We start from the raw sequence: 27,139 nt of genomic DNA on the forward strand, positions 1-27,139 counted from the left end.
CACAGGAGTGATGGTGGGCCATGCTAGCGAGACAGCACTGTCCTACAAACAAACCCCTTCAAAGCTCTGAATCCTTATGGCTGGTTACTAGAGAGAAGTGCGCAGAAACTCAGCTGGCTGTAGCTGAACTATTTTTTTATGGCTTACAAGCAGTGTCTGATTTACACCAGTGAATTTCAGGAGTCGTTCTGCCAAAGTAGATTACGTGAAGTGGCAAATATGCTCTACAATTGTACAAAAAAAAAAAAAAGTGTAACACAAAATCTTCAAATAAATCAAAGTTGATGAGTCAGGTCCTAAATACTCAAATTACATTGGATTTGTAAAGCAAAGACAGCAAGAAAATCTGACTGTGACAAATGACTGCAAGACAAAATGTGATCAATCAACAGGCAGCAGTAGGTACGTGCCTTAGCCAAGAAATTTCTAAGGGTGAAAAAGATAACAGGAAAATGTGAAAATATCTGGAGTAAAAGGGCTAGATTCCCCACTGATCTAAATTTATGGCAGTCTCCTGCACTGCTAAAGCGCAGGCACAGGGTGATTTTTAGACTCTGCCATGTTTAAGTTTTTTTCACCCCCTTTGTTCAGATACTGCCCCAAACAGAGGCAATCAGGCGCAGAAGATACACACACGTGCACTGTACCTTCCATCCCAATGATCAGAAGGTGGCTGCAGGTGGAAAAAAAAAAACAACCTCAAAAGCAAGAACTGAAATGTCAGGGGCATCCATTCTTTCTTTCCTAATGAGGTACAGCGAAGATTTCCTAACATTGGCCCTCATTTTCTCCTGAAAGTAATGAAAGTGGATCAAAGTCGAGAATGAAAGCCTCCCTCACTGTTACTCTTCTCCTTTATCGTGCTCTGAATAATACTTGCAACAGATATTTCCACTGTTATGTCTTCACTTTTCCTGATTTTTCGTGATGTTCTGGAGGCTGTTCAGAGCAATTTAGTCACACCTGCTTTCTTGTGATCTCAGCTTTTTTGTTAAAGAGTGTCAGGACAGCAAATGATAGCATTTTCCTAAATCAGGCGGAACACACAAGCTCCTGTGTGTCTATTTAAGAACCACCAGTCCTTGAAACTTGTTCTTTAACAGCATGTCTGAACATGACCATTCCAACAACCAGAGCATGTGGAAGCTCTCAGCTCTGCTTTTTCAAAGCACAGGTAATTTTTCAACGTGCTTCTTTATCTGGCTGGGAATCTCAAAACATGAAATGTTTTGGAACTCATTCTGTCAGAGCTTTGCAAGTCTTCCATGCTTACATGCACACACCTTGGGAAGAAATAAAAATTGCTTTTATGAATTGTGGTGTTTAATTTTTGACATAACTGAGGCGGTTCTGGGTTTGGCAACTTCTAAATCCAGAATTCTGGTTTAGAAAAGCTGTTGTAAGATAGGTCTTTTCTTTTTTGCTCTCACAAGCCAGTAAACCACACAAGGTCATTCTATACTTCACTGAAGTACTCTGTACCCAAAGGCAAAAGAAAAGAATTATAAGACAGAAAGCTGTGAGGCCTGGCTGCACACATATCCAGAATACAGATAAGCCTGCTTTCCTTGCTTTGCTTATTAATTAAATTTTAGGTCACACAAAACATCACCAAATAGACCTATGAATAAATATGTGGTAGAGACAGAGAAAAAGAAGGGAGATGAGGACCGTATCTGGTCTTTAACAACTTTTCTATCTTGCCCACTCAGACAAATTGCTTTCAGAATAAACACAAAAATGTCTTATTTGCTTCTCCACAATGACATACTGTCCTTCCAGACCTACTGGTTTAGTTCTGATCCCCAATTTCTACTGCTGTATCATGCAATATGTCAGTTAACACGTGCCAAACTTCCCTTTGCTGGCTGTGTCACCTCTTTGTTAAGGTATTTCATCATTCCAAGGGATAGAGATCTGAGTTTGGAAGCCCATTGGTGTCCTGGGAGACCTTTCTGTACAGATTTGCTTTTCTCAGTTTTCTGTTCTCATAAACAAGTCTAACACTGCGAGAAAGCATCCTTGAAAAACAGGTTATAAAACTGAAAGCCATTATCCATATGTCTGTTATGAAACAGACATTCCTCATTTCTGCCATCATTTCAACTATTAATATCACAACGCAGCAAGTCTGAGGCCTGAGACATCTGGACCCAGTGTGAAAGTACTATGTGCCACAACAGGATAACACCAAATTGTTTTAAAAGGTCTAAAAACGTCTGTGCTGCTTCTGGAGTTACTGCTCTTCATGTGAAATAAAGTACAAACTATTAGAACCTAATCCAGCACATTGGAACCTCCTGAATTATCCCTATGAACACAGAAGAACCTCGGTTTCAGCCCTGGGTGCAGTCTGGCTCAACAACCTTGTGAGACCTGGGTTGTGAAGGCATTTCAAATGCAACATAAAGGAAAAGAAGTAGTAACTGACTTTAACTAAAGAGTGCTCAGGCCTCTGAGTAGCCTCATATTGGCAATAGCTGGGGGCCATCCTTTCATCATAACAACTGCAGCAACTCGGTTCAACTTTGTGCAAATTTCTGCACAGGCACAAAGCTGAAACAAGGGCACATAATCAGCAAGCTCCAGCTTACATGACTGAGACAGGATATTTTTCCTCACAAGGGCACATTTTATGTTTCTGTTGTAAAGATAAAGCAGCATAACAGCTTTTTGTTTGATAATATATTACTCTTACAATGGTAAGACCAGAGAAATACAGTTTCTCCATCTTGAGGTTAATTTTTTCTAAGTTTCTCCTTCCTCTAATGGAAGAGTGCACTGCAATCTGCCCAGAGCTCCAAATGTCTGTATGCCTATAACTGACTGTTTCTTTCCAGTGCAATAAAGGGAATTCCTTTCCATTAACTTTCTTCCATTAACTGTCCAGTCAGTTTTGGGATCAAATGCAGAGAGTCCTCTCTCCTACCAATGCATTCATATTCACTTCAAGCCCTGAAGATGATCTAAACAGTCCTGCATTTTTTGTTGTTTTGTTTTTATTTTTTTAAAGAAAAGAGCCAACATTCATAACAGACTTTGTAGTGGGGAACAGCAACAGTATCCCTCAGAAATCACAACTTTTACATAAGACCTTATAACTCTCTGTAACTACCTGAAAGGAAGTTGTGGTGAGGTAGAGATTGGCATCTTCTCCCACGTAACTAGCAATAGGACTAGAGGGAATGACCTCAAGTTGTGCCAGGGGAGGTGTTCAGGCTAGGTACTAGGAAAAATTTCTTTTCTACTTTTTTCCAAAAGAGTGTGAGGCACTGAAATGGGGCTGCCCAGGGAGGTGGTGGAGTCACCATCCCTGGAGGTGTTCAGTGAACGTTTAGATGTTGTACTGAAGGATGTGGTTTAGTGGAGAAATATTGACGGTAAGTAGACGGTTGGACTATATGATCTTGGAGGTCTTTTCCAACCTTGATGATTATATGACTGTATGAACTGCAAGAACAAAATTAAAAGATATATTCAGCACTTGGAAAAGCAGTAAAGAGCAGATGCAGTTGGTAAGTGAGACATTGCTAGTGGTGGTCCAAAGTATGGGAGAAGGAAGGAAGATCACTTGGCCCTTCCTCAAATACCAGAAAGAAGTGCTCAAGTGCAATGCAGCACTTCATGCGTTCAGAAGAAATCCACTCGAAGTCTTCTTTTCCCCAGCGGAGTGAGGATACAACAAAAGGAACAAAGGAGCACAACTACAGGTAAAATAATAAAATACGTATGAAGAATTGACCCTGTACATGTCATGAGGGGAACTAGCTTGTCTCCTGTTCAGAGGCTGCATTTAGCCTCTGGAGGAGGAGTGATGCGAGGTTTCAGAACCCTGGCCTTTCTTATCATCTTAATTTTCCTCAGTGGCTCTGACCTCATGGAATGCAAAATAAATTCCAGCTATGACAGACAAACATGACCCTTGGTACATGCTACAGTGTGTACAGATTTGTGCACATTAAGCAAAATGGAATGCTTCTCTTGACTGTGAGAGGGAATTTTCTATCCATTTCAGTGACGGTGTTCCTTCATTCAATTTCTTCAAATATTTCTGAACAGGAGTTTGATTTTCTTATGTCAGCGCAGATCAAGAGCTACAAAGAGAAATTGCTACAGATGCAAACTGATGCAAAACTCATTATTATGGGAAGACTTAATGCATTGACCCAAACCAAATGCATACATCTGAAAAAAGTTTCAACTCTAAATAACATTTGCACTGAAAATTAAGTTAGGTTTCTATATCTGACTTGTTGCTGTATCCTTTGTTCTATTTTCTGTTGTTAAATAAGCCAGGAAAATAAGGAAATATGTTGGTATACCCATCACTGAGTGACATATGAAAGACTTTGCCAGAAAAGAGTGGTTGGGCTTTGTTGTTTTCTTAGCTGAGCACAATTTTGAAAAATACTTTGATCTATTTCTTCCTCAATCTGTTGGTAGATATACACACAAAAGGAAAGATTAAGAATAAGAGCCAACCTATAATTTGCAAGGCCTGTTGCTATTGTACTTATCTACATAACAGTCCAGTCGAGGCTAAATATAACTTCACCCTGGCCCTAATTCAGAACAATTTCACTGAATATCAACAGATGACGATCAGCCAGTGCTCAATCACTGCTGCGCAGCCATAGTCAAAACTATGATCTAAAGGAAAGTTTCCTAGAGATTCAGACATTAGCTTCTCTTTGCTTTGTTTACTGGGATTTCAGTGCAAATCTCAACAGGAACAAACTTCCCTCAGACAGAGACATTCATAATCACTCTTCGCTGTAATCAAGGGTAATACAAGCATGTACATTACTCACCACACTGCAATGAGCCTCCCAGACCACATTTCATCACCACACCTACAAGAGCAGTGGGATCTCAAGCTTTAATTTGGAGTCAGGATAATATCTGGGCGATTTGTATTCCCCTTATAAAGATTTTGTTCTCAGAAGACCTTGGCTTCATATAAAACTGTGGATTTTGCTCTTTTGTTGGCCTATTTGCTTTTACAAGAAGCTGGGCAATACTCTATTATTTTTCATAACTTACAAGGGAATTTGCATATAGTCCTGAGGATGAAAATCATTTGCTACCACTGACATTCAACAGGAACATTACACAATAATAAAGAGCTGCAAGGTTACTTAATACAAGACGCATTAGGGTGACTTAGAGCAAGCACACAATTTTTCTTTCTCTCATCCTTTCCATCTGGGACAGAGCCAAAAAAAGTCTCATGTTCCTACAGGAAGATACAGAGATAGCATCAGGCAAAGCAGCAAGAAATGAAAATTATACAGAGCAAATGCAGCAAAACCAACATGTGTGCACAAAAGGAGAAAGAAAAAGCAACTTGTAATATTTATAAGTCCATCACCAAAAGTACTTGCTCTCTTAAAGACTATGAACACGAACAACAAACTCCCTATTACCCAGGGGCTCTCAGCTCGTGAATATTTGGAGCAATAAACTGAAGTCTACATTCTGACCTTAAGTTACTTCCCTCAGAGCCCTATAGACTTAAGCCTGTGATACTGTCATTGTTTCTTGAAAAGCACAAATCCCTGTTATTTATTCAGTGGAAAACATTATCCAAGATGTCTTTCATCTAGAAAGTGAGTTTCTTGCAGTGCAATGAGTAATAACTTAAGTAATAAAAAAATCAGGCATAAAAGCCAACACACACAAGTGCTCCAGCAGCACTACAATTAACACTGGCAGAAGGCATAGGTAAAAGTACATCTTTGTGACTTAAAAAACACTTTTAGCAGCTAAAGGGAAATGTGGATTTTCATCAGACTAGACCAGAAATGTGCATTTAGCTAGGCAGAGAAATTAGGTTCTGTCTGAGAGCACAAGAGATAGGGGAGAAAGGGAAGAGATGTAGTGTACAATCAGGTTTTAGCTCCACAGTGTCCTTTATCCTACAGCAGAGCTGCAAACGTTGATATTAAAGACCTTCCTAGCACTATCTTTAGCAAGCAGAAAGCTGATGCTGTGTTCCTGCCTGTGAGCAGCCGTGTAACTACAAAACCAGGAGAGAGCTAAGGAATTCACTGCTACAGCACTTTGCGCTCTTTCACTTCAGTTTTTGCTCACTTCCCCCCACACTTCTGGCGAGCATACAGCTGTCTCTCACTGTGGTCACTCAGCACTCCCAGCCAGACTTACTCGCGAGTTCTTCCCTCTGGGAAAGGTGCAGAATGCAAGGGAGGAATTCCACGTCCAGCCCTGCGCCTGCTCTGTCCTCTGTGCTTCCTGAGAGCTTGCTGCTCCGCTTCCCAGGCCGCGAATGACACACAGTCTGAGGACGTTTGTCAAACCTCTGTCCCTTTGTGTGCTTAAAGGGAGGAAACTGGCATTAATGTTTAACAAGACTAACACCAGCAAAGCCTTTCTCTGCTCTCTGACGTGCCGATTTTGAAAGGGCAGGTGTGTGAGATATCTGGCAAGCCAAACATTTCCTTCTGGTTGCCTGCAGCTTGGGAAAAAAGTTCTGTTGTTTTGTTTTTATTATGCTTTGGTTTGGAAGTTGCAGGGGCCAGTCATTTACAGTTTGTTTCTGAACCTCTAAGCTGAGGTGACCCGGCTGCCTGCTGCCAACAGAATAAGTGGAGCTGTACCAGGCACACCAAATCACATGCAGATAGACAGGGCTAACAAGCCTGCCCGACCTGAAGACCACGTGGATAACACTGCTGTCCAGAAAGGAAAGGAAGAGGTTAAAAATCTACATGCAAATGCTTTCAGGTCTCTGCCAACAGTTTGGGAAGGACACAGTCTATCTGCCATCTCCTCTATTTGCCTATGTTGACATAAAGTGGTTTTCTAAATCAGCAGCAAATCAAGGGGATAGAGGTTTCAGTCAAGAGCCATCTGATGGTTGAGCTGTTCAACTGTTGGCACTGGCAAGTCTTCCTCCAAGCCTCCGCTGCAGCCCTGAGGCACAGCTGCGTCCCTAGCAAATGTTCCCTTGCACACACACAGGGCTGAGTCAGCTGCAAGCACCTCCTGCTGACAACAAGAAGGTTAACCAAACTACCCATACCTGAGCATTACCGATACCAGTTTGTCCCACTCCACTGATGTGCCCACAGGAGCAGTCCTGCTGCCAGCCAGAATCCACCAAAAAAAAAAAAAAAAGAAAGAAAAGAAAAAAAAAGAAAAAAAAAGTCTTTTTTTGCTAGCAAGATTTGTATTACAAAGCATTTCTATCCTACTTCAGTAGTTTATTTCAAATAGTTGTGCTGTTACCTGGAAAAAAGATGACTTCTGCGAAATTATAATGCATAGTTCTATATACTGGAGCTGGCCCAAATGCAACTAACCTCACTGTGAACATTATGAAACATCTGAAGTTTAGAAAAAATCACATCTAATGAAAAACATAAAGATGGATGACCCAAAAGTCCTATACATCACTAAAGACTGCAGGCACAAATTTGCAACTCCTTGGCTTTATGCGGAATAAATGAGATGGGATTCTCCTCTACAGATGGCTGAGCATTACTGTGAGACACTCTGCTCAAACATTCTCTTGCTCAAAGCATTCTAGGCAGTATAAGCATCTTTTGTACGTATGCATTGTAATAATACGGGTTGCATCTAACTGTATTTCCATTAGCACCTGTTTTCCTCCTTGCAGGGAAACAGTTAAAATTTCATTTCCTTTTAAAGGCCGTTTGCTGTTAATGTTCCCCTAGAGTGAATAGAAGGATGATACTCAGCGTGGATACTGTATCAAGCACTTGGCTAATTCACAGTTTCTATACACCATATTACCTGGGGAATAGTGGAATAGTCATTACAGTTACTTAGAGGACAAAGTCAGTGAAAAGAACATGAGAATGCATCAGTTCACTTCTCGCTCTGCCTTTTTGGACAAACTGCTTTTTTCCACCAGGGAAGAAACACACAGCTTTTCTACTCCTTGTGTCTTTGAATTTGCTGTTCTGCTCAAGTGGGAAATTACATTTTAGGATAACTAAATAGCACACTAAGCAGCTAAAAGAACACAGTCTTTATCAATAAACTTCTGGCTCAAACCTGGACTGATTATGGCAGAGAACAGAAATTGTTCCCCTACACCATTGGCTTTCCAACAGCTTAAGTGTAAAGAGATGAGGCTCATAGAGCAGCTCCTAACAGATATTCATGGAATATGAAATATCATTAGTAAAGCTCATGACTTGTATCTTTGTCGGTGTATCCAGAAACCGATTTTCATTCCTAAGAACAACTTCCCCCAGAAACCATGAAATTTTGGCAGTCTGCTGTAAAAATGCTTTGCACACCACTCCTGTGCTGTAAACCCTGTGGACTTCTGTCCAACTTTTATCCCCATTCCAAAAAATAAATTAAAAAAAAGTCAGAGAACTCCTGCTCTGATTTTTCTAATGCAGCGCTCAATGCTTTAGCAAATATCTTGCTTATTGCTTTTACTGACTACATTTCAGTGCAGTAAAAGCACTAGAAAGACATCAGAAACACTTCCAAAACCCTGCTGTTGTAATTATTTGCTGCAAAAATATATAACTGCTTAGTTCAAGCCCTTCTACTACTGATTACATTCGTGCAAAAATAGAAACCATCCGTGACTAAATAAATATAGATTTCAGTGTCAGTCTAACGAAGTGCCAAAAACGAGGTCCATTTTCCCAGTTTCATCTCTTCATCTAATTAGCAGCTCTCACTTTTCCTCACAAACTGCTCTTCTCTCACATCTTTAGACCTTTAGACTGTGGTTGCAAGAACATTTCTGCAGCCCTTCTGAAGAAATTTCAAACATGGACCTCCTGATCCACCTCCCCAAAGGTCACATCTGACCAAGGCGAGGGACAGGAACATGGTGCCTCAGGCCATCATAAAGTCAGCATTCCACCAATGCTTCTGACAGATATAGGGCAGCTATTAAATCAAAGCCTCTATTCACGATTTTCTCAATTTCAGGGTCATTTCAACCAATGCTTTGACTTGTTTCTGGTAACAGCAAGCACCATCCTATCTCCCACAGGCTGAGTTCAGGGCTGAGCAGTCCCAAACGCACCACCAACCTCGCCACGTAAATAGCAGCTTTGTATTTCTTTCTGAACCAAGCATACCGTAGAGCTGCTGGGAACCAGCCTTCTGAAATTCTGTCAGTGCACAGTTCAAGCTGTTTCCTCTTCAAAGGAGTACAACAGATTTTGCATCAGTTATTCCATTTAGACAGTGGTCTGGCTGAAGCTTATTTGTATCATTTTCTAAACACCGACAGCAAGGGGTGCTCAGACTGGGAGCAATTTTAGCCTCCACCACCCCTCAACTGATGGAGAAAACAAGCTTGATTTTTGAAAGGTACAAAATCAAGGACTGGCTTTAGGCAATCGCAGATCACTCATTTCCAAGCCAAAGTCTCACTCCACTCCCACCAGAATCCTTGACAACAAGAGCCTGGACATGAAATGTTATGCATGAAACAGCAACTGCCAAGCCACTGAATCAGATCTCCTTAAAGGTGTGCAAAACCACCAACTACTACCAGCTCTGTTGCCTTCTCTGCTCTTGACTTCAGCATCTACACCTGCATGTCCACTGCACAGAAAAGTTCTCTTCTAAATCTGTTTGCTTGTTTTGATGCTGAGTTGGGGCAGCAGCAAACACACCAGCATATTTTCCCACAGTATATCATTACAACACAATGTCAGTTGGCATCCAACCATCCCACTAAATTTTCTTAAGCTTAAATGGCCACATCATTCAAGACATTTTTACACAGGAAGAGTGGTTTGGTGACCCCCTGCATATCTGCAACTGATATTTTATGGAGACTCCTTTAAACCATTCAATGAAATTTTGAGCCCAGGTAGAGAGATTTTTGTCCCATGCTGTTTTGAACTTGGGTGAAAACCATAACTGAAATGCTGCCATCCATAAAAGGGAAGGAAGCAGATTTTCTATCACCATTCACATACTTATTAAAAATAAATAAATAAAAAAAAAAAGAGGAGATAAGAGAACATCATAATTAATAAGAGAACATCATAATTATGCTAAAACGATGGGAACCACACAGTGATTATTGGGAAAACTGCACACTTATGAGTTTCAAAGAAGAACAAAGCCTCATTGTTTTAGAGCGTGGAGAGCCTCATGCTTTGAAGAACATGCAGCAGAAATATGTTAAAAGAGGAAAAAATAGAAGTGAAAATGCACTACCAGCACATTTTTAGGATAGTTGAAGGACACGGGCTTCCTGCATGCACACAAGATCTTAAGGCACGCACAGAAGCTGAAGATGAGTCCTCTGATTTTCAAGTTATTGCTTTCTTCACAGCAGCTCCATCCAGAAAACCTTATGCAAGTAATAAATATCATAAATCCTTAAATTCATATTCACATGAAATGAATATATGCTAAAAATTACACCGTGTTTACCTTTCTGTTTCATTAATATTTTTCTCATGGTGAGACCAGAGCTCTACCATGGTGAACACAGCCAGGTAATCTCCTTCAATACTCACAGCAACAAAAAGGGAGCTGCTTCGCAGTGACCTGCCTTACCTGTTCATCCACAGCACTGAGTCTGGCTCTGAACACAACTCCTCTGCACTAGTCAGAAGATCATTTGTGAGTACAGGCAGACTGGATTCCATCTTGACAAGAAATTTGGACAGTGTCTACTGTTTAACATGGAGATGAAACTCATCATGTGTTTGGTCTTAGAGTGAACAATTGCCACTGTTGCTCACATTACAATGTGGACATTTTCAGAGTATCAGTTAAACCTAATGCCAGATACATCTGCAAATTCCTTTATTTAACAATTCTCAAGGTTTTAGTTCCTAAGGCAAAATATTTCTAAATCTTCTGCCCAAGCCACAACCACAAAATTCTTTCTTCAAAGGAAATAAAATATTCCAGCTAGGTTTATTAATGAGTACTAAGAATTAATTTTACTCAAAAAAGGTATTTGCTGTAAATTCAATGAATTTGGCTTGACTAGGACTGAGTTATTGGTAACACCCCAAAACAAGAAGTAAGCACCAACCATGTGCAAAGATCTGCTGTGTGAGAGACAGAGCATCTGGCCTCCCCTTCACAGGATTGATAGGGGCTACACAAAGACCCTGGAAAGCCAGCCCAGACCTGATCTCTGGTTTAGAAGCAAGAGCGTGCATCAGCCTGAGGACCCTTCCCTCTGAATTTCAAGCAACGTTATCTATAATAACAGCAAATAAACCAGGATTCATTATCAGCTTGGACATAGACTTACTCCATGGGCTCAGTTAGCTGGGAAATATGTCATTGTTTTATGTTACATGTAAAGAATTATAAACAATTAGGCAAGAACACTGTAGGTATCTTTGAAGAGATACGAGTCATTTGATTTATATTGTGCATCATCTTCACCTACGCTGGAAGTAAGCCAGTTCCTACCAATTAAAATTCTCTCCCTTTAACATAAGTTCTGAGGGCCTGAGCCACAAAGTCAGCACAAACAAATCTCGGTGCGTGTCAGGCTAATGGAGCTGACAAATGGTTGGTGATAGCTGGAATGGCCTTACTCACTGCTGGGAGGTGAAAACCAAAACCTATACTTAGAGGTTTGCAGGCTAGAAGAGAGATGCATCTCAGAGATCAGAAATATCCTAGTGGAAATCTGATTGCTAATGTGCACAGAAGTCGCTGCTTGAAAGGTACCAGTCAATTAAAGCAGACGGAATGAACTGAAAACAAAAGCGCAAAGCTGCGTGGATAAGATCAGTCCAGATTTTAGTTTTAATCATGCATGATTGTATCTGATTCAAAGATCCAACTAGAAGTATTTAGAAAGAGAAACATCTACGGATGTTATTAGATCTTAACAACTTGCAACCCTGTGCTGAAGTAATTTGAAGAAGCAATTCTTTGCTGGTGCAAATTTCAGACGCTCTGCTCCATAACCCACTGACATCAGCAGCCACAGTTTATCAGGTTATTAAATCATGATTGCCCAGCTGGGGAGCACTCTCCAATTCAGTGAGAATGATACCACTTCTGTGTAGACTGGGTGGAAAGACAACAGCCTACACCACAAACCCAACCCGTGCCGAAACTAACAAGATTACAGTGACGTACTTTTCCAGACTAAAAGCCACAGTCCTTTCGCACAACTGGAACAAAGACTGGCTTCTGCTTTGGCCACCTCCCAAATCAAGCCCTGTGACATGAAACTAAAAGGATGTTTGTTCCAGTTTATTGTGGCAGTCTCTCTATGTACATGCTGCTAAAATCAGCATAATTTTTTTTTAATATTTTCTATATTAAAAATTCATCTTCCAAAATTTATTCCATTTCTCATTCAAACGCTGTTTGTTTCAAGGCAGCACCACCTAGCAGGAGCACAGTTCTTCTATTTCCAGTTATTTTTTAATTTCTTCTCCTTTTTTGCTAGGCCAAATAAATTCAATAGATTTGAAAACTGTATTTTGCTAGGTAGAACATAACCTCAAAAACATAACTACGGGCTTATTTTAGTACTATACAGTTTTGGTGCGATTTTTAGGTCAGAGTGGGTAGAGTCATTTCTACATTTAAAATTGCACTGGAAAAATCACAATATTAATCACAAACACTATAAATTAATGCATTAATTCAAGCTAAATTTCTGCATAAATTATGAAGACAACAAACATGAAATGACTTAAAATCAATATTATTTTGTAAGGAAAAGCAAGCCATTGTAGGGAGAGCTGCAATTGATCCTATGTTGATGCTCTTAAGTATGGGCACGCAAACCAAGAAGACATGTGCTGCTTAACAGTCACACACCAGTTGTTCGCTGTGCTCTCCCACTGGAGAGTAAACAAGATTGCAGAGCTTCTTCCTGACAGAATTGTTAAGAACAATCAACTACACATGAGGTGCTTTCCTGAGCTTCTGCTCCTTGGCTTACATATTACTGACTCATAAGATAGGATTAAATTTGTGTCCTTGAAGTTCACTGTAAGCCAGAATTATAGTGTCATTTCGTAACTTTAACTATCATTTTGCAGATGTATCAGCTACATATCAGGAAACAACATCAGTATGTTCCCACTGGGCCAAAAAGCACCCCTAGTCCTGGCTCTGTTATCGACCAAGACCTAGGCAGATGCCTAAAGAAGGAAGCAAGAACAAGATGTGCATGCAGTGCTACTGAGCCTAAGGCCTAAGACTTGCTGCCTCACAGATTTTGCTGCTGTAGTTAAAAGCCTTTTATAGATTTTTCTTCCATGAATTTGTCAACTGCAACCTCCTGCCGAAGTTCCACTGCTTAAAGACACGTTGCATAGAAGTATCTTCCTTTCAAACTGTCTCCTTCTAGTTTACATTGAAGCCTATTTGTTTTAAAATGAAAATAAATGCTTTTTTCCTTATTCACCATCACTCTTCCACCTATAAATCCAGAGACTTCTCTTAACGCCACTCTCCACCCCTTTCCTCTCCAGGCTGAAGACTGCAGGACAATCTATTCTTGCCTCATAGAGACAGTGTTCTATAACTTTAACCATCCTTGTCATCTTTTTACAATATTTTTTCTATTCAGAGCACAGTCAAACTCATACCACCTAAGGCACATATAAATGTCCACTTTTAACAAATGATCAGTGAACTCCAGATATTTTCAAAAGTAATCAGTATGTATGTTTATTTAAACCACCTCACTGTCTTCAGATCAAAAGGTTTTCTCCTGTGTTCATAGAAGAAATCAATGAATCTCAGTTTCTCAGGTGAGAAACTGATTATCCTCCTCTTAAAAAGTCTTCATTTTCTTCTGTCTCCTCCTCATTTCCTAAATTTCCACTAGCGCAACTGTGGAGAAGAAGTGGCATGAGGGGTAACTCATGTCAGTGGGACCAAGGAGTTACTGCAAGAATCTTGATGCCTGAAAGACATTGTACAGGTATGCTATAGACAGTGTAGGCACCTTCTCTCCATTGAAGATAGTTGTGATTAAAATTCAAATCTGTGGTCTACAATGATTTGCTTGGGAAACAAAGTTGTCAGAAAGACTATTATAGATTTCACTGTGATTTGTATCTGAAAGAGATAGGAACACTACATCACTGCATCATACCTTGCATCTGCATAAACTGTGACAAAACTAGGACAAGGAAATAACACCAAAAAGAGTTCTTAGACACCAAGAGACAAATGCATCTGTATTACACCAGTATCAGCCCTTACTGAAACTATACGCTACAAATTATATATGCAGTTTTCCAAATCTCCATTCAAATTAGGTACTACATTGAGACAACAGCTGTTTAGTTTAAGTGGATCTTTGAATGTGTTTGCAATAAATTCTGCAGGCCTTCGAGTTTTATAATGCCAGCATTTACTCCATTGATTTACAGTCTAAGATGAAGAATCCCCGTTGCTGACTCAGATATCCTCTTACAAGGTTTCACAAAGACAGGTGAAGAAGATTACTTGAGGCAAAATAATGGATGGAGAACTGGTGCATGACAATCTGTTCATCTCCTCACCTGTCATGCAAGTGCAACTCAAAGATTTTCATCAGCTTCAGGTTCATGCTTATACTTATAAAAACAGTTTCTAAAAAATTCTAATCAAAACAGATAGCAATGATAAGGAAAGACAAGTTTATTTGACAGTTATTATCCAATAAATTAGTATCTTACAGAATTTTCAAAGATATTAAGAATGGAAAAGATTCTAAAATGGAAGAGTAGGTGCAAGGTTTGCTCAAGTCCAGACCAAAGTTCCCAGCACTTAACAATCTGTCTGCACTGATGAAAGGATGATTAATGACATGAGAATGCCAGATATTATTAAGGATTTAGTTTTAATAACCACATGTGTGTATGTCTCGAGGGATTCCTTTATCCACTCCTTCTCCTCACACCCTCACTATTCTGTTTTCTACAGATTTGAAGAGATCCCAAATGCACAAACTAATGAAGCAGGAATTGTATAAGGATAGTAGGTCAATTTCTGCTGAGCCTTAACAAATCTACTGTTGCATAATATGACCAACAAAAGGCACTAGGATGGATGCAGCCAGATGCCCGATTTGAAAAGTGAAACCAGAACATTACCTGGAGGAAGAAAGGCAAATCAACATAATGAAAGATTTAGACAAGGGAAAGGTGTGACAACACCACAGAGGAAGTCACTAGCAGAAGCCAGACCAGGGTCAGGGTTCTGCCTAGTGCAGATTATTAAGGTGATTATTAATTCACATCTACTTTGTAGCCAACCTATCCCATGGTAATCAGGACAAGACCATCCATCCAACTCAGGAACGTCTCCTGAAACTACTGTGATGCAATACGATATGTAGACAAGAGAGAAGGTATAGCGAGAGAAAAGGATGATTAGACACAAAAGGCAAGGAAGTGGCAAACATATGTGCATCAGATATGGAAGGATGATCAAAACTGAAAAAAAAAAAAAAAAGCCAGAAAGTTTAAACACAAAACGGAGATTCTGCTTTAAATAAAAGAAAAAAATTAAAAAGTAAAGTACTAAAAGAAAAAATTGGTTTCATTGCCTCCATTCTAAAAAATCTCAAAAATTAATTCCTGTTTCCCTTTTTTAAACTGTGTTCTACTCACTTGAATCACAATCTTTACAAATTCGTTTGAAACAACGAAGATCTCCCAGTATAACCCTCTGATACATACACTGTACTGCTGGCTGCTAGGAATTGCCTTGGTACAGCTTATCAGGTGTGCTACCCTCAGGAAAGCATGGCTGGAACTGATCCAGCCCTCCCTGTTCAAAGTGACTGGAGCATGTCAATTACATTAGTACAACCATGCTCCCAAAGTGTTCAAGGAATAAATGAGAATTCCATCATTTTTCCCCTCTAGCACATTCATTTCTGGATGCAAAACTATTCTACTGCACCCTGCTTAATGTCTTTCAGGGTTCTGAACTTTCTAAGGTAGATAAATGAGGAAGACACTATGTCTAATACCTAGCATAACAGTATTACCACAGTACAGAGACTCCATAAAGTCTGTGCAAGTTATTTATGCATTCTTTTTCTATGTCATTAATATCAGAGTTTTGTTTTGATCCAAAAGGAAAGAAAAGTGAAGATACTGACATGTTATTAAGCAAGGCAGTGTAGAAGAGAGATTCAAAACAGACTGTTCTACAAGAGCAGCAAATGTCTGCAATGGTTTTGCAATTGTCAACAACAGAAGAGGAGGAGCCAGTGGATCTGTCCTCTGTGAAGGCCACAAGCTGAATCAATCAGCATTTTGTGAAGTTTTGTGAAGACTGTGGCCAAGAACAAGGCTCCTTCTGACTGGGATGTATGAACTTGTTGACTGCAGATGAGTTGTTTATTTGCATTCCAAAGCAATATTCCAAAGAAGAGTTGCCCAAGGGAAACATCTTCTAAACAGTCTTTTTTCATTGTAAAATAATGCACAAGGAAGCAATTACTGACACTATACTTTCTGCTGTATCGTGATTGAAAGATACCTGTTATTTACAGGCTTTTACATCACTGTGCACAATCACATCACAGCCTCCTGACTGACTGCAACTTTGTCACTCTAGCATTCCCAAGCCACACATAAACATGGCCAATGTTGCAAGCCCACTGTCTTCCATGGCCTAGTCTAAACAGACTGATTCCTTCAGGATTGCCAGGCCTGGGGAGTTAAAGCATCTTTGGCTACAGTACTGAGTCTGGGCAACACATTACATAGTAATGAGACAGGCTACTTTTTCCCCCTACCTGTGAATGGTAAATAGTTGATCTACTTGCTCCATAAATGACCTCATGCTACAGAAAGGATCACAAATAAGCATTTCTTATTCTTATCTAAAACAACAAAGATGCTCCCTGTATTTTACATTCAACCCTTTCACACTTGCTGCTCTAGACCTGCAACACGAGGCAGCCACTTCACTCTATCTGCCAAAGCAGATAAGCATACAAAATGTGACAGAAACTGATGCAAAATACAAACTGGGGATTAGCAATCCAGAAAAGCAGACACAGATACGTGGTCCAGAAATTTAGCCCTAGCTGGCTGAGGCCTACACAATGCCTCAGTTCTTTCTTGCAGTCATCATAACCTGCCAGTGAGCCACAATAATGCAACAGAAACATGCCAAAAACAGGACTTCTCATACCAAAGTTCCTCTAATTTACAAAAAACTTCCCTCAACCCAGCAAAGCTCTCTGTCAGAGTAGAGTTTTCTTGCCTTTGAACAAAGACTTCCTTCCAAAAAGACAAATGTTCCTCAGAGTCCACAATTCACAGTCCTCAGAGCCTTCAGTTCACTTACCTATCCAGACTGTCCTGGGGCACTTTACTCCCTCCAGCTCTGCTGTTGATATTGGCATTCTTGTTGGCAGTCATGGTCATTTCTGCTTTCTAGAAATCTGGATATCTGTGAGAACAGAAGTCCATTAAGCATCAGTAAGACCCAGTGACAATTAACTTTTCAAGATTGCTATAAGCACTACACTCTGTAAAAGCACAACTCCAGAATGCTTTTTATTCTATAAAATGCAATTATTCTTGTTATGGTCCTGAGAAACCACATCCTATCTCTCTACTGCTGTTGCTTCACATCCTCATCCAGTTACTAGTAACATAGTTATGTCTGGCTTCCAGTCACACAAAAGCTTCTAAATTGAAGGAAGAATTTTTTTTCATGATTCTAAAGTATAGGTGCATGAATATTACAAAAATAATTTCAAACAGTGAAATATATTCAATAGCAATAAGGTTGAATATAGTTTTCAGATCTGCTTGTGACATGAAAATGCCTACAGAAGGTTTCCAGCCTATTCTTTCTATTAGCCACAAGACTGATTAAGTAAAATTGCCTTCTACTGGCTAAAGGCCTCAGATAATATAAAGAATCATTACTAAATTCTACTTTTCCCTAGTAAGGCACGAGAATTGGTAACAAATCAAAAGCTCTAAATTAAATTTTGGTCATGTCGAAGACCCTACATTACCAGTCATGCATTCTAGAATTCCCATTACAAGGGAGCATTAGTGTCTTCCTGACTTCACCAACTCCTGACTAATGGTCATCTCAAAAAGAGAAACCAAAAAGCTGTCAGAAGCACATAAATATTGTTTGCTCTTCTGTACAACTAAGAGGCAAAAAGAATACCAGATGCATGGAAGAAAGCCAAGATGCAGATGGCAGACAATATAGAGAAGCCTTTGCGAGTGAATTCACACAAAAGGTATAAAAGCAGTAAACAGAACTTTAGGATTCATTCTTATTAGTAAAGAGGTTAGGAAGGAGAACTTGAGGGGAAAAAAATCTAGAACAAAAATCTCCGAGATAAATGCAGAGAGAAGGCATTACCTTCTCAAGGTCCCTCACATACATAAGAAAGGAAGGGCAGCGAGTGAAGAACTATGCTCCCAAATGACAAGCCTTACTGCTGTAACACTGCTGCAAATTTGCTATGGAACAGCTCAAGATCAAAATACATTTGGCCCAAACCCCACTACCTCAATAGAGATGTTGTGCTGAGCAGGTAGGGAAGGTAGGGGAGAATGTTACGCTATGGATGTGGGCTAGAATGTAGCCCCAAGGATGTGAAAGCAGTAACATTTGCCACTATACCTCACTGCTAACTGTATCTCACATTTCTCTTCTGTAGAGTGCTGCTCTTTTTAGTAATCTCCTCTGTCATTGTAATCACTTAAATACTTTGCAAAGAAAGAGAGATAAAAGCATCTTTACTTGTCTTGAGTCTATCATGAAATAAATGAGAGAGAACTTATTCCACCTGATGTTACAAGGATTCTAGGCTCTGGCATACTTTCCTAGTGACTTGAGATACTCCTTCACTTGTAGGCTAAAATACGTACTGCGATTTGAAGTTCTGCCTTCCTGGGGCTGACCAGAACTACCAATTTTTACAACCATTAATGATATAGTTAATGCAAAAATAAGGAGTGTTACAAAACTTGTTTATTCAAACCCACAGTAAGTCCAGACAGCTTGAGAAGCCAACTGCAATGTGATGCTGAAAAGCAAGCTGGGTATTGACAACACACAAAATCCTTGTACAAACACACCCGTTGCACTTAGAAGGACATTCTCTTAACCACTCCGTTACAAACAGTTCTGCCACAAATTGGGTCAGAAAATCTCCTGGTGATTACAGTTCTAAATGCAGAGTTAAGTACACCAACTACAGATTCCAGATCTACTTATCCATCTCTGGTGTTCTTGTGTGTTTCAGCATTCCCAGAGTGCATGGAGACTTTCTTTCCAGTTGGTAACAATTTTTTTTATTCTTTTTTTTATACTGAAACTCCCCAAATTCCTCCAGTGTCGCAGTTTTACTGATTTATTATCAAGATTGCAAGGCTGTAAAGGACTGCCTGTTCTGGCTGGAAAAGGACTTGCCTGGGAAAAGAAAGAAAAGCCTCTGATGTTGGTCAAACTTTCTAGGTCTGTACACTCTATAGGGAACTGGGAGATTTTCTAATGTTTCCACTCACATGTTCATTGCTTTGACTGTATTAAATCTAAAGAAATTATTAGCAGTCAAGGTGAGAAAAATAAGACATACAAGTGTGGCATAAGGTAAATGACTGTTAGCAGGCATATGTTACAGTCATTTTGCAAGACTTGCTTTTGTGTCGAAGACCAACAAAGCTTACAGGACCCTAAAATTAGGATACTGATCTGGCACCCATAAAAGATAGGAAACAGCATAAAAGCACACTAAAAGTCATCCATCTTGCATTTTTCCCACACCCAAGATCAAAAGGAAAAAAAGCAAGCATACATTTACATCAAATTGTATGATTTCTATGGAAGCTTTGCACTTCTCAAATTTCAGCTTTCCAGCAGCTTGATAAAATCACTGTGGTCTACATATTTATATATAAATACTCTATATATTCAAAAATATCAAGTTAACTCCACATTTCAAAGATAACTTGAATATTAAATATGACAAACGGGTTTGTTTTCAGCAAAATGGGAATCCTAAAGTAACATTTCACAAGATAGATCCATTTAGAGATATGTATGTTTCTCTCCATGCAGTGGAGAGTTTGTTGTACACAGTAAAGATTTTTCAATGTAATTTTCCTTTGATGTTCATTTCTCACGAGCATTTTGCTGCAGGTGATGTTGGTATTATTCCAGCATAAGCAGAGAAAATCCAAATATCCAAATAACATGGCAGAAAACTTTTCAATAATTTACTGAAGTACTTAGAAGTGTAGCTAAAAGCACTCAATAATTTAAAGTCTTACATAAACAACAAAATCTCAAAGCCAAAAGGCAGGGGAAAAAAAAATGGAACCAAACCATTTAACAATCATGTTCTTTCAGGGCTTTTTAATGAGTCTGACAGTCCTGCAAGTTTATATGAATCACTTTTTTGGTAAGAATCACATCCCTTGGGTTTATGTGAGAGCATTCACCATCATAATATTTATATTTTATTCTTCATGAAGCAATGAAAAAACACTCCCAAGAATTATGACATACTGTTAAAAAACAAATCCAAAAATAGTCATGTCACACGGCTTCTGCGCTGCCTAGTGTACCAGCTAACTACACTGGCCTAAAAAGTCCAGTATTTTGATTTATTTGTAAAACCCAAGAATGACTGTTAAACCCTTAATTAGCCATAACTCGCATTTCAGCCTCTAGTGGTAAGAGGAAAAGGGTAGATTTAGACTAGAAATCAGGAAGAAATTCTTTAGTGTGAGGATGGTGAGACACTGGCACAGGTTGCCCAGTGAGGTTGTGGATGCAGCCTCCCTGGAAGCACTCAAGGCCAGGCTGGATGGGGCTTTGAGCAACCTGGTCTACTGGGAGGTGTCCCTGCCTGTGGCAGAGGGGCTGGAACTAGATGATCTTGAAGGTCCTTTCCAACACAAATAATTCTATGATTCTGATCTAATGAGCCTAGGTGCTAGAATTTATGTATTTGTTTTTACCATCTGAGAACCCATGAGGGCTCAAGAAACTCTTCCATTTTCCTACACACAATCCAGCCATCTATTCCTGCACTGTAAGAACAGTTCTCTCCTGTGTAAGGTGGATCCCATTGAACCTGGTTATTTACATTTCGGTTCAGATGTCTTACACATCTTAGATAAATAGATGTCTTGGAATAAGTCAATTTAGGAATGCATATTCTCTATCTTCCATTCCGTTAGTAAAATGGGAGCAGAAAAGCAATTTCTGTGTGAAACTTTGCAGCTCAACAAACATGCATGCTTTTTCTTGTGTTTCCTTGGTGTCTTGGTTTTTTTTAATATTCTACTTAATAGCTCTTCCTATCCATATGGTTCTTTTCCCTACTTAGAACAGATTCACTGCACTCCACTTATTGCACTCATTTCTAGGGTATATTTTCCATTAAATATATAGAGTTCCAATAAAGTAGTCCTTAGAGTACGACGAAATCCTTCAAAGTCAGGTTTTGGAGTGGTGAGAACACCAGCATTGCTTATGTGGCAGCTTAATGAAGAAGAATCCAGATTTGGCTGCTTACTGACCAGCACTGAACTCGTACAAGGAGAAGACAACACTCATGCAGACACAGCTCTCTCAACCAGGCATTTGCTGTGATCCAAACTGCAGCATAGAGCAGATGAGGTTTGAAAAGTGGCAAAGAAGAAGTAGCAGAGTATGCAGAGCTCTTAATAACTTGAGAAGGGAGTCTTTGAGAGAAGGCTCCCAAGCTCTCTCTCTTTGCACTGTAATTAACACGGTTGCAAATTCTACAAATAAAATGTGTGTGTCCAGCAATGGCATCAAGTGTGCTTTGACCTTCTGCTGTTACTTCTGAGCAAGGTCTGTGGGTGATGGTTCTCTGGATGCAAAATATTTGTTGTCTTACTTGTTACAAAGATTATCTTATATTTAACTGTCCCAGACCAAACCAATCTGTACTGCAAACGAGATAATGCTATCAGTACAGCGTGGGTTCTTGAGATCTGCATATGTTCTGCAGCTTTTTAAAACAGACTGCTTTTCTTCTCAAAATTCCACTCATCAGGAGTGGGGTCATCAGGGGTTATATGGGTTTTGGTCTGCCCCACAAGGCAGAGACTTGACAAGAGAACACGACAGGGAGCAGTGCAGGCTGTGAAGACCAAGACATTTTTTCAAAAATGCACCTTGTGATAAAGACAAAATCTCAGAAATACATTTTAATAATGACTGATTTGGTCTACTTAATTTTTTTTTAGCTGTAGCTACAGCAGAACGTCTGTAGGCATAAGAAGTCAGTTAAAATAGATAACTTGCTTTTCTGAGCATTTTAGGAAATCTTGCCCCCATTTCAAGAGGTGTTCTACAGCTGAGCTTCTATTTAAGAGATGCAACTTAGCTTTGTGACAGTTTGCCTATTCTCTTCCAGTAAAGCAACTATGTCCTCCCAGAACAACATGTCAGCTTTGATGAAGTGGGAAGTCCAATTAAATCTTAAAGAATTTCTGCCTTTAGAGGCTTCTACAGAGACTCCAAAGAATGCTGTTGCAAGGATTATGTGCTTGCATCAGGTATACCCGTTCTCTGAGCTGGTAAGTTTAACAATGCAGTACCGGACAGCCTAACAGAGAGCTAAATTAGCAGCTCAACAAGAGCTGGTGTGAAGAGATTCAGAATTAATTCATCTATCTCATTCCAAGTTTTCTTTTTACAGCACAAAGACAACCTAACTGTAATCACACCAACTGGTTTCTTGCAAGACAAAAAAATAAACTGTCCTCGTGGCTGGTCCTAAAGAGTTCAGAAACATCCCAGCAAAGCATACAAGCCTGAGCTGTACTGTGTTCTAGCATAATTTCTATGGGAAATAAACAATATCAGGCCATTCATACAGCTGCCAGTATCCCAATCCCTAGCTGAGAATAATGCTTGCAAATAACAAACACAAAGAAAAAGAGTTTGTCAAATATCCCACCATTTTGACACTGCAAAAGGCACATACTTGAGCTAGCATTAACTCCATAATCTCATCAAAGTTTATCTGCTGATAACCCAGTGAAAGCCTGTTTCCAGTCAAGTTGACAGCCCTCTGCTAGGCTTTCACAGCTAGGTGACAACCACACCTCTGACAGAAATTTACTGATACAACCAACAATGGGTCTTAATGCAACTTAGTTGTAGATGCATATATTGAGGTCCAAAACTTACATCCAAATTAAGAGTTAAGTGCTAAGCTTTCCACATACCACCAACACTGCTGGGGTAACCACAGCTTCCAAATGGAATGAAGACAAGAAAATAGAAGAGTCCAATGCATAATGCAAGTTCACCAGCCTTTTTACACAAGTGAAAGATGTATTGACATGTGCCACATCTATTGCAACCCCCTATAGCTGCTTTCTACCTAGATTGGGCTACAATCTAGCCCAGTCTGCAGCCCATAAAGACTTCCTTCCAATTTAGATAAATTATAACTATTGCCATACCAGCAGGGAAGTAAATTCATCATGATCTCTACCAATCTGTGCTAAAGGAGTACGTCAAAGAGCTCTCACTGAATACAGTAGAGAAGGCCTGTATTTTAAAAAGCACATTGACTGGTTCAAGCTTATCTTAATTTGAAATATCAGGTAGAAAAAATTTAAAACACTTAAAGCACAGTTAGCTGGTAATATTGTAACCTTTAAACTGGTTTCAATCTGAAATGCTGCAGCCCTAGTCTCTGATGCTCGTGCTAGCCATACTTTCTTAGTCCCTCACAGTCATACAGCTGTCTGGTGCAAAGAATTGACTCATCTGCAAACCAGTCATGCTTTTTGTCTTCTGTTAAAGCTGATTTTCAGTCATTCATCCAAGTTCCTTAAAATGTCTTCAAATATGTGCTTCTTAAAACTAAATACCAATAGAAAGACACAAGGACAGTTTGTATTGTTATCTAACAAAAAGAATATATTGAGTTGAGAAGATGAAGCCCAAACAAATTGCTCTTATGCTAATGCCAAAGGTATTTAGTATGTCCCTGTGCACTTACAGATAGTGGCATTGTATACAACATTTTCAAGTTTCTCTTTAAGGCAGAAATCTCTTCATAAACAGCACTATAATCATTATAAACACATTCCCAGTGTGCATAGGAGGAAAATAAAATTTAGGCCTTGCAAATGTGCTACATTTTTTTGCTTTGAATTTTTTGAAAAGGAGGAGAGACGAAAAAGATAAAAACCATTCATCCAAGTATTTTGTTCTCAGACACGGATGCAGCAGAAATTTGTGCAGATAATGTAACAAAAACTCTATGTGGATTTTAAACACTAAATCTGGTTTTAGACACAAAGCATCTGCATTACTCTCACGTACCGTCAGCAAGTAAAATATATTCATGCCTCAGTTCTGAATCAGGCTTTTGTAGGGAAAAGTGACTTTTTTCTTCTGCTCTACTTGAGCATCGATCATAATCGGTTAACTCCTTTCAACAAGTCCCATTGTAGACTTTATGAACACCTCTTTGTTGAAAGCCCCCAGTCATCACATTTTGTAGAAATAAAAGGTTTAGTACAAAATAATCCTAGGCATATATACTTCGGTTTCTGCAACGCCAACACTTCAGCAGTGGCAGCAGCAATGTCTGTCTGAATGAAAATAACCTACTTATAAATAGTGTCTGACAAACATTCCTCGTTATTATTCTTCCTTTGTCCTTCATCTTTGAGTTATTTACATGAAAATACCCATTCAAGTCTCACAAGCTCACCTGCTCCCATTGCTTATTCCTCAATGAAATCATAATCCTCTAATTGAAAAATAAAAATTATTTGCACAATAGCAAATTGTTCTCGTGACACAAAAAACATTATAATTGTACTAAGGAGCAAGAGTAAATTAGCTTTAAGGCATAAAGGTTCTTTTTCATTTGCATGATAAAGACCACATGAAAGAAATGGAGAAAAGCAGTTTGCAAAAAATATTCTTTCAAAATAGGCTGTTCTTCAGCATTTCCACAGAGCGTATCCACTTCCTAAAAACATCATAGTACAATTCAAAGCTGGCCAGCACAAACTGCCAGTGAAGGAACCAAGAGACTTGAATATCATTTCACTTTTGAGCTTTCCTTACCCAAGACTGACCAATGAAGTCTGCTGGACAACTGAGAAGCATCCCAACTTTGCAACTGCTCCAAGATTTTGATTCATTAGACCATTATGCCAGGTAAACATGGGTCATAGCTATAAAACAGAGAAAGCTGCTGTCTCCAGTGCTGTTAGCTCACCTCCCTTCCTTCCTGCCAGACTCATGTGGCTCCCACTCTGAGCACAACTGAAGTGCAAACTGCAAAAGTAATAGCAGTTGTATCACTTGCATAAGGTTTGAATAATGTATATGACGGGAGGAAGAGTATCTTAATGCAGTCACACAGAAACTTGAAAGGACTCAGTCTTCACTTTGCTATGGATTTCCCAGAGACACTGGGTAAATTGCCTGAGTTATGTCAGTTAGGCTGTTTCCTGGCAGCATCTGTGTATGGACATCTTCTTTAAAAGCGAGCTGTGCTACCTGGGAATGCCTGAAGTATGCACAAAGAGTGGCTCCAGCAAGATCTAGTATACTGAAGTATTAAGTACTTTAAACCACAATTAACTTTTCAGTGTAGAAAAATACCCTTCATTTTCATTTCCCAATTCCTAGTCTGTAAAGCAGAAACAAATCAGAACTTGTCTGTACGCAGTGGATAATTTATAGTATACTAATTACTCAGCAGTAACTCTTCATGCAGATGCTCTTAGTATGTTTAGAGTAGGTAACACCTTCCCAAAACACCTTGTACAAGGGCATACTTAGGAGTAAGTACATAAGCAGTGAATTATATCGGAGCAGGAGGAGCTACAAATGAATAACGGGTCTGTGCAAAGGGACCCTTGAGCTTCCTCTCCCATACCCTGTGAGGCAGCAGCAAAGTTTACACTTAGGGAGTTTGAAAACAAAGTTTGAAACCCCCTGAAATGATCTTTCATTTTGCAACAGACTTCTTGTGACAAATTGGGAAACTGCCACAAGAAAAGCACTGAGATCAAAGGAGTTTAACTTGAGTACTGCGAATGGTGGCGCACACCAGATGACTCTTTCAAAAGCTCATCCATTTTCAGAAGGCCATTGGACTTCTTTTAGTCTGCTTGCTTCAAACTCCTTTTGCTGAGCCCTTCCTGAGAGCAAAGAAGTAGAAAGACATCTACCAAAGGCCAGGATGGATACAGAAATGCTTTTCTTACGGTGCCTACACAGACAAGCATTATCTCTACCATGCCAACAGCAACACTTCCTTCACCTGTCAGTAATGACAGGGTGGGAAAAGGGACAGACAGATTTGTACCTCATCCTGTCTCTCCTCTCCTGACAAAGTATGCAGAAGAAAAAGGTAACAGTCTGAAAAAGAAAGGAAAAATGAAAGACAAAAATGCTAATGTGGGGAGGGAAAGAAGTGGAAAAGTAAACAAAGAAGAAAAAAAGAAATAAAACAAGGACTGATGAAAATATTACCCTGAAATTCAGAGAGGCAGGTTAGGCTGCTCATCACACTGAATATTCAGGTTCAGGCAAGCTTTGCAAAGAGATGTGGTGACCTTCGGTATGTCGGCCCACGCTGTAAATAAATAGAGGAACAAAGCAACTTGTTAAGCCAGAGCAGTAAAGCAAGAGGCCTGGATCAACATCCAGCATGTGTTAACTATGCTCTCCCATTGCTAAACAGAAGAGAATACGCAACGTTGCTAACAGGCACAGAAGGAAACCTCAGACCACGTTTTTACAGAGATCTGAACAGGAGTCTGCTCACAGACCCTGCTTACAGCCTCCAGCAAAGGTCAATCTGAAGATAATTAACTCTCCTGGCCAGTGTAGATATCACCAGGAGAACTAGTTCAGAGGAAGGTGGCAAGGAGCATCTGGAGAAGAATGTGGCATGGATGCTTCACAAGTGTCAGGAGGATTGAAAAACATTGGTCTTAAGTAGAAGTGATGACAACAACTGATGCCAACCAGCTCAAGGTCCTTTGATTTATCTCTAATACTATGCAGTGAAAAAGTACCAAACTCACTTACATAAGCAGAAAGCAATTTGACATTATCTTAAGGTACTGTTTTAAGTTTGAAGTGGAAGGTCTTGGCTAATAGTGCCTCAGTAAGGTCATGAACTGATATGTGGCATTACTATGCGCCT

At 39.6% G+C, this 27,139-nt stretch overlaps 1 protein-coding gene across 4 annotated transcripts in view; it reads right to left on the bottom strand.

Moving 5' to 3' along the window:
- Positions 1 to 27,139, bottom strand: part of DENND2B (DENN domain containing 2B) — a 153,609-nt gene that overhangs the window by 68,276 nt on the left and 58,194 nt on the right. For 3 of the 4 annotated variants that reach the window (XM_042882046.1, XM_042882049.1, XM_042882047.1), the window contains one exon: positions 17,275 to 17,379. In XM_042882046.1, coding sequence (XP_042737980.1) covers positions 17,275 to 17,354 — 80 coding nt within the window. In that variant the 5' untranslated portion in view covers positions 17,355 to 17,379. Of the gene's footprint in view, positions 1 to 6,165; positions 6,296 to 17,274; positions 17,380 to 27,139 lie in introns of those variants that run through there. The other variant, XM_042882048.1, reaches the window with a different exon arrangement.

Source organism: Lagopus leucura, unplaced genomic scaffold (assembly GCF_019238085.1).
Source record: "Lagopus leucura isolate 7727_CA_CO unplaced genomic scaffold, USGS_WTPT01 Super-Scaffold_100033, whole genome shotgun sequence".
NCBI lineage: Eukaryota > Metazoa > Chordata > Aves > Galliformes > Phasianidae > Lagopus > Lagopus leucura.